At 46.0% G+C, this 7,089-nt stretch overlaps 1 protein-coding gene across 3 annotated transcripts in view; it reads left to right on the plus strand.

Annotated features, from left to right (window-relative positions):
- Positions 1-6,746, plus strand: part of ATG4D (autophagy related 4D cysteine peptidase) — a 64,881-nt gene extending 58,135 nt beyond the window's left edge. For all 3 annotated transcript variants that reach the window (XM_070741785.1, XM_070741787.1, XM_070741786.1), the window contains 2 exons: positions 5,871-5,990; positions 6,382-6,746. In XM_070741785.1, coding sequence (XP_070597886.1) covers positions 5,871-5,990; positions 6,382-6,564 — 303 coding nt within the window. In that variant the 3' untranslated portion in view covers positions 6,565-6,746. The remainder of the gene's footprint in view (positions 1-5,870; positions 5,991-6,381) is intronic.
- Positions 6,747-7,089: the final 343 nt, after the last annotated feature.

The following is a 7,089-nucleotide window of genomic DNA, read 5'->3' on the forward strand; positions in this document are numbered from 1 at the left end:
AAAGGCAGTGGAAGGAAAAATAAGGAAAAAAAGATGAATCAATTACTACTCATAAAGGACAACCTGTTTATATAGATTAGGGGGTTTACCAGATGGGGGGGGGGAGAATAAAATTCTAGCAAATCATTTTAATTTTATAATCTATATTCAAAAGGAAACCCTATAGTATAGAATGTAATAGGGAATAGGATATGTGTGTGTGTGTGTGTGTGTGTGTGTGTGTGTGTGTGTGTAGATTGTTCTGAGTTCGGGTTTTGCCCTGTGTAATATTTTGCATGTCTATGCGACGTTTCGGTGAAATCACATTCACCATCATCAGGCTGAAGTTCCAAGCTTCGTGCTGTTGTATACAGTATTCTGTATGTGTTAAATATAGTTGTCGGCTATAAAATATATTAATTGCCTTGTAGTGGTCCTGGGTTGGGCCTAGAGGCAAAAAAGGAGCTGTGACGTTCCCTAAAATATACCAGGGTGATCCGACATAAAAAAACATATACCCCCTCCCTGGTACAGAGCTGGAAGGGTTCTGATCTGATAGCTCTAACTGCTAGTTCTCTGCTTTACAAGGCAGAGTTCACCAGATCGAATCCCAGTAAAGGAAAGGGTGTGGCTAGCTGATGAGGCCAGAACAAGGCCGAAATGGGACCATCCTAGTCTCCCTTAATTTTAAAATTCCAGCTAAAAACATTTAACACACACACACACACACACACACACATATATATATATATGTAGATTGTTCTGAGTTCGGGTTTTGCCCTGTGTAATATTTTGCATGTTTATGCGACGTTTCGGTGAAATTACATTCACCATCATCAGGCTGAAGTTTCCAAGCTTCGTGCTGTTGTACAACAGCACGAAGCTTGGAAACTTCAGCCTGATGATGGTGAATGTAATTTCACCGAAACGTTGCATAAACATGCAAAATATTACACAGGGCAAAACCCGAACTCAGAACAATCTACATACATATACCTGTGAAAATTTACGAAAACATATATATGAAGGGATTGGATATTGTAGCCTAGAGGATAATTCTCTGCCTTACAAGGCAAAGGTTGCAGGTTCAAGTCCCAGTGGGTATGGCTAGCTGATGAGGCCAAAATAAGGCCGAAATAGATCTATCCTAGTCTCCCTTAATTTTCAAATTCAGCTTAAACATGTGACATATATATATATATATATATATATATATATATATATATATATATATATATATAAATAATTCAGATCAGTAAATACTTGCATAATATGTTCAATGTGGGTGATTCCAAGTATGTAAAAAGAAAGTGTTTTTTTTAAATTGATTGTTCTTCAATCTTTCCTAGATCTTCCTTCTTCTTTGTTCTATCTGGCTTTTATGCTGTAATGCAGGGGTCCCCAAACTTTTTACACAGGGGGCCAGTTCACTGTCCCTCAGACTGTTGGAGGGCCGGACTATTAAAAAAACGTGTGAACAAATCCCTATGCACACTGCACATACCGTATTTTTCGCTCCATAAGACGCAGTTTTTTCCCTCCCAAAGTAGGATGAAAAATCAGCGGCGTCTTATGGAGCGAAGCTGCAGGCAGGGAGGGGGGGGAGGCGCTGGAGCAGAGGGGGGGGGCGGCGATATACTCACCAAAAGTGTCCCGCCTCTGTCGCCGCCTCTCCTCTTCCCAACCCTGAAGAGTCGCGCACCGCCTCCCGGGAGCCCAGACGACTTTTGGAGCCGTTTTGTTTTCAGCTGGGCTCCCAGGAGGCAGAGCGTGGCCGGGTACCGTGTCTTCGCCTCCGCGCGCTGCCTCCGCCCGGCCGAGAACAAAACGGCTCCAAAAGTCAGCCGGGCTCCCGAGAGGTGGTGCGCGACTATTTCCTCTTCGCTGCAGAGCCACACGGAGGCGAAGACACGGTGCCCGGCCACGCTCCGCCTCCCGGGAGCCCAGCCGATTTTTGGAGCCGTTTTGTTTTCAGCTGGACTCCCGGGAGGCGGAGCGTGGCCGGGCACCGTGTCTTCGCCTCCGTGTGGCTCTGCAGCGAAGAGGAAACAGTCGCGCACCACCTCCCGGGAGCCCGGCCGACTTTTGGAGCCGTTTTGTTCTCGGCCGGGCGGAGGCAGCGCGCGGAGGCGAAGACACGGTACCCGGCCATGCTCCGCCTCCCGGGAGCCCAGCTGAAAACAAAACGGCTCCAAAAATCGGCTGGGCTCCCGGGGGGCGGTGCGCGACTGTTTCCTCTTCGCTGCAGAGCTGTCGGGAAGAGGCGAAGACAACGGCGCCCTCCACTCTCTCTCCCTCTCTCTCTCTCTCTTTTTCTCTCTGTTGCCGGCGTGGTGAACGAGAGAGAAAGAGAGAGAGAGAGAAAGGAGGGGAGAAAGAATGAGAAAGAAAGCGAGAAAGTAAGCAAGAGAGAAAGACAGGGAAAGAAAGCAAGAGAAAGAGAGGGGGGAAGAAGGGGGAGGGAAAGACATAGAGGGAGGGAAGGAGGGAGAGAGAAAGAACAAAAAAGAGGGAGGAAGGAAGAGAGAAAGGAAGAGGGATGGAGAGAGAGGGAATGAAAGATGAAGGAAGGGAGAGAGAAAGGGGGAGGGAGAGATAGAAAGGAGGGAGAAGGGGGTAGTTAGGGAGAGGGAAAAGGAAGGGCTTGGAGAAAGGCAGGGGGAAAGAAAGATAGAAAGGAAAGAGGGAGGGAGAGATAGAAAGGAAAAAGGGAGGGAGGAAAGAGGGAGAGATAGAAAGGAAAGAGGGAGGGAGAGATAGAAAGGAAAGAGGGAGGGAAAGATAGAAAGAAAAGAGGGAGGGAGAGATAGAAAGGAAAGTGGGAGGGAGGAAAGAGGGAGGAAGACATAGAAAGGATAGAATTATGGATGCAAGAACTTGCTCATGTGTGATAGCTACTTTTTGGCTCAAAATATTTTTGTTCTATTTTCCTCCTCTAAAATCTAGGTGCGTCTTATCAGCAGGTGCGTCTTATAGAGCGAAAAATACGGTACATTATTTAAAGTAAAAAACAAAATGGGAACAAATACAATATTTAATATTTATTCTTCCTCTTTCTCTCTCTCTCCCTTTCTCTCTGTCCTCCTGTCTTTCTAGTTCTCTCTCTTTCTCTCTCCCCTCTCTCTCTTTCTTTCTCTCTTCTCTCTTTCTCTCACTCACTCTCTTTATATCTCTCCCTCTTTCTCTCTCCCTCTCTCTGTCTCCTCCTTTCTCTCTCTCCCTTTCTATCTCTCCTCTTCCTTTCTCTCTCCCTCTCTATCTTTCCCTCTTTCTCTCCCCCCTCTCTCATTCTTTCTCTCTCTCTTCTCTTTCTCTCACTCACTCTCTTTCTCTCTCCCTCTTTCTCTCTACCTTTCTTTCTCTTTCTCTCTCTCCCTTTCTCTGTCCCTCTTTCTTTCTCTCTGTCCCTCTCTTTCTTTCTCTCTGTCCCTCTCTTTCTTTCTCTCTGTCCCTCTTTCTTTCTCTCTGTCCCTCTCTTTCTTACTCTCTGTCCCTCTCTTTCTTACTCTCTGTCCCTCTTTCTTTCTCTCTGTCTCTTTCTTTCTCTCTGTCCCTCTCTTTCTTTCTCTCTGTACCTCTTTCTTTCTCTCTGTCCCTCTCTTTCTTTCTCTCTCTTATCTCTGTGTGGGGGGGAGGCGGCTGCTTGAAAACCCCTGACCTCCATCGCCTCCCCCCCACGGCACAAGGCGAGCACACCTCGCCACTGACACAGGCGGCGGGGACTGCCCTGTCCCCCCTGCGCAAAACTACGCAGCCCCAGATTGCTCGCTTCTCCAGCCCGCAAAGCCGACTGCCCGGCTTTGCTGGCTGATGCAGGAAAGGAAAGCGTCACATTTAAAAAGCACGCCACTTTCTGGGACTGCGGCGCCGTGGTGGCCTTCAAGCGCGGCCCTTCGCGGCGCCCCACCACCCGTTCCTGCAGGAAGAGATCGGGCACTTTACCGGGAGGTGGAGGCAGCGTGGGGCCGGACGCTGGGTGCTGGGGAGGGCGAAGGAGTGGACGCGCCTCTCAGCTGCAGAGCGGAACGGGGGTGGAGATCAGTGGCGGAGTCCGGCGCTGGGGCCATGCGGGACTGCTCATCCAGGCGCGCGTGGACCGGCAAGCCTGGATGAGCGGTCCCGCATGGCCCCAGGCCCCCAACGCCGGACTCCGCTGCTGATCTCCACCCCCGTTCCGCTCTGCAGCTGAGAGGCGCGTCCACTCCTTCGCCCTCCCCGGCACCCAGCGTCCGGCCCCACGCCGCCTCCACCTCCCGGTAAAGTGCCCGATCTCTTCCTGCAGGAACGGGTGGTGGGGCGCCGCGAAGGGCCGCGCTTGAAGGCCACCACGGCGCCGCAGTCCCAGAAAGTGGCATGCTTTTTAAATGTGACGCTTTCCTTTCCTGCATCAGCCAGCAAAGCCGGGCAGTCGGCTTTGCTGGCTGGAGAAGCGAGCGATCTGGGGCTGCGTAGTTTTGCGCAGGGGGGGACAGGGGGACAGGGCAGTCCCCGCCGCCTGTGTCAGCGGCGAGGTGTGCTCGCCGTGGGGGGGAGGCGATGGAGGTCAGGGGTTTTCAAGCAGCCGCCTTCCCCCCACACACAAACTTAGCCATGGTGCACTTAGCTGTGACTTTCAGTGGACAGTTTTTCAATTGCCAATCGCCTTTTCATGAATTTCGCGTCCACTCACCGCGGAGGAGGAGGGGAGGAGGAGGTGGAGAGGCAAGGGGGCGGGGAGGAAAGCGGGCCTGCAATTGGCCAATTTCTTTCTCGCCTTTAGGGAGAGGAACTGTTGCTGCTCTGCCATAGGGCAGCAACAGTTTCTCTCCCTAAAGGCGACAAAGGAAGGGGCCAATTGCAGTCCTGCTTTCCTCCCCGCCCCCTTGCCTCTCCACCTTCTCCTCGCTGAGCAGCCGACCGCGGTGAGTTGACAGGAGATTCGGGAGCTTATTTTATCGACCAGTAAAATCTCGTGAGCTTGCCACGGGCCGGTTAAAAGACCTCGTTGGGCCGCATCCGGCCCGCGGGCCGTAGTTTGGGGACCGCTGCTGTAATGTATAGTCAATATATTTTAGTTGCAAACTAAGCCAATATCCATAACATTGAAGGTGAAAAGAAAAAAAAAACCTTTATAACAGTTCAAAATCCTCTTCCTACAATCCACAATCCACAAGAGAAGAAGGGAAAAAATTATATAATAGTAATAAAAAGAAAAAAAACCTTAATCCATGAAGTCCATGCTGATGTTATTTTCTATTTATAATCCAAAAGTTGGGAAATCAGTTAATTTATATATAAATTCATTGTATAAAATATTTAATCCATGTGGTTTTCAACAAATCTGCTTGTACAATAGACTATTACACTTCCCAACTCTGTGTCTGAGTATTAATGGGGATTTAATTGCTGACTGGTCATCAAGTCAGACAGAACAATTTGTAGAGAACAATTGAACATCAAGATGTGATATCATTGTTTAAGGATGCCAATGAGTTGCAGACTAGAAACTTTTTCCTATAATAAAAATAAAAAATATATAAATAAAAACGTATTTTAAAAATAATAATAAAAATAATTAGTTATTTTAATTTTTCCTCTTTAAAATATTTGTCTCAATTATGCTCACTTGTCTTAAGATGAGATTGAATTGTAAGCACTACTCCATACATATTATCTTGAAAGCAAAGATGTCTTGATATCAGTCTATAATATTGTAGTGGTTTGTATATTTGACTTTGAAATCTTTTTTTTCTTTAGTTACAGAAAGAGGAATTGAGGCTTATGATGTCTGTTCTCAATCTTACCAGTTTCTGTCTATGGTGGAATAATCTAAGAACTTCATTTGAAAGTTGATTCTAAAGAGAGGCAGTCTAAAAAATTGGAGAAACTTAATGTTGTTAACTCTTTTCCAGACTTTCCATTGTAACTACCCTCGAAAAACATCATTCACAAAGTTAGATCCCAGTTGTACTATTGGGTTCTATGTACATCACAGAGTGGAATTTGAACATCTTTGCTTGGACTTAACTCGGGTGAGGAATTATATTTTTCTGGATTCACTTGCAAGTTATTCTCTAAATTACAATATGTCTACTCTGGATTAAAGAGAGAACTTGACAGAAATTTGGGGAAACAAATACAAAGTGTTTATTTGAATGTGGAAAATTGGAATGAGAGTTTTAAAAAAGAGGCTTGTGTTTTAAAGAAAGTACTAGCATTTTAGCAGACTTAGAAAATTGGAAGCTTCCATCATAAATTGTGAGTTCTGTGTAATTCTTACAAGCCATTATAAAAGGAGTGTTCCTCCAGTCAAAAATGGAGCAAAATTCAGGCTTAATAAAAATTTAGGCCAAGCCTTCTTGTCTGGATTTTATAGCAAGTAAATGGATTGTGCCAATTCATTATTCTTCATTCCCACTGCAGATCCTAAACTATGCAGCTGTCAAAGAAAAATATCCCATGTTCTCGGTTGTGGAGGGCTGTGCTCAGGAATATGGTTTGGAGGAAATGTGTGCCCACTTTGCCCAGCAACCCATGCAAATCCAGCGGCATAGTAAATGGGACAGAATAAAGAAGACCTCAGCTGAGGAATTTGTTGTCTTATGATTGCTGGCTAGCCAGACCCACCTTCTCAGACTTATTTTTTTATTTCTGTAGAGAATGTAGAGCTGCATTTCTTAAGTCCAAAAAAGAAATCTGAGACAAAACAGTTGTCTTTGCTACTCTGACCTGTAATACCTTTATGGGAGACACTACAAAAAATAAATATTTTGGGGTTCCAAAATCCATTCACGAACTTATTCTCACTTTTTATAAGGCAGCTAACAGGAGGTTGTGACACTGGAACAAAGCTGCTGATTGTTAAAAAAAAAAAGGGGGGGGGACACTTAGTACTAAAATGATATCTTGATCTATTTTTCTGCGTGTAGAAAGAAAACAGTCAGATGAGGATTATTAAGAAGACTGTTGGTTAGCTTCAGATTTGTCTTTCCTACTGACACTGAGCACCAGCCTGAGCACCAGAGCTTCCTTTTCATCATCTCTGGACTAGTTTCATAGGCCCTTAAAAAGAAGGAAGAAAAGGAACAGAACAGTTTGGTCTCTTTTTAAATTGCATTTTTGTGCATATAA

This window comes from Erythrolamprus reginae, chromosome 2, assembly GCF_031021105.1.
Source record: "Erythrolamprus reginae isolate rEryReg1 chromosome 2, rEryReg1.hap1, whole genome shotgun sequence".
Lineage (NCBI taxonomy): Eukaryota > Metazoa > Chordata > Lepidosauria > Squamata > Dipsadidae > Erythrolamprus > Erythrolamprus reginae.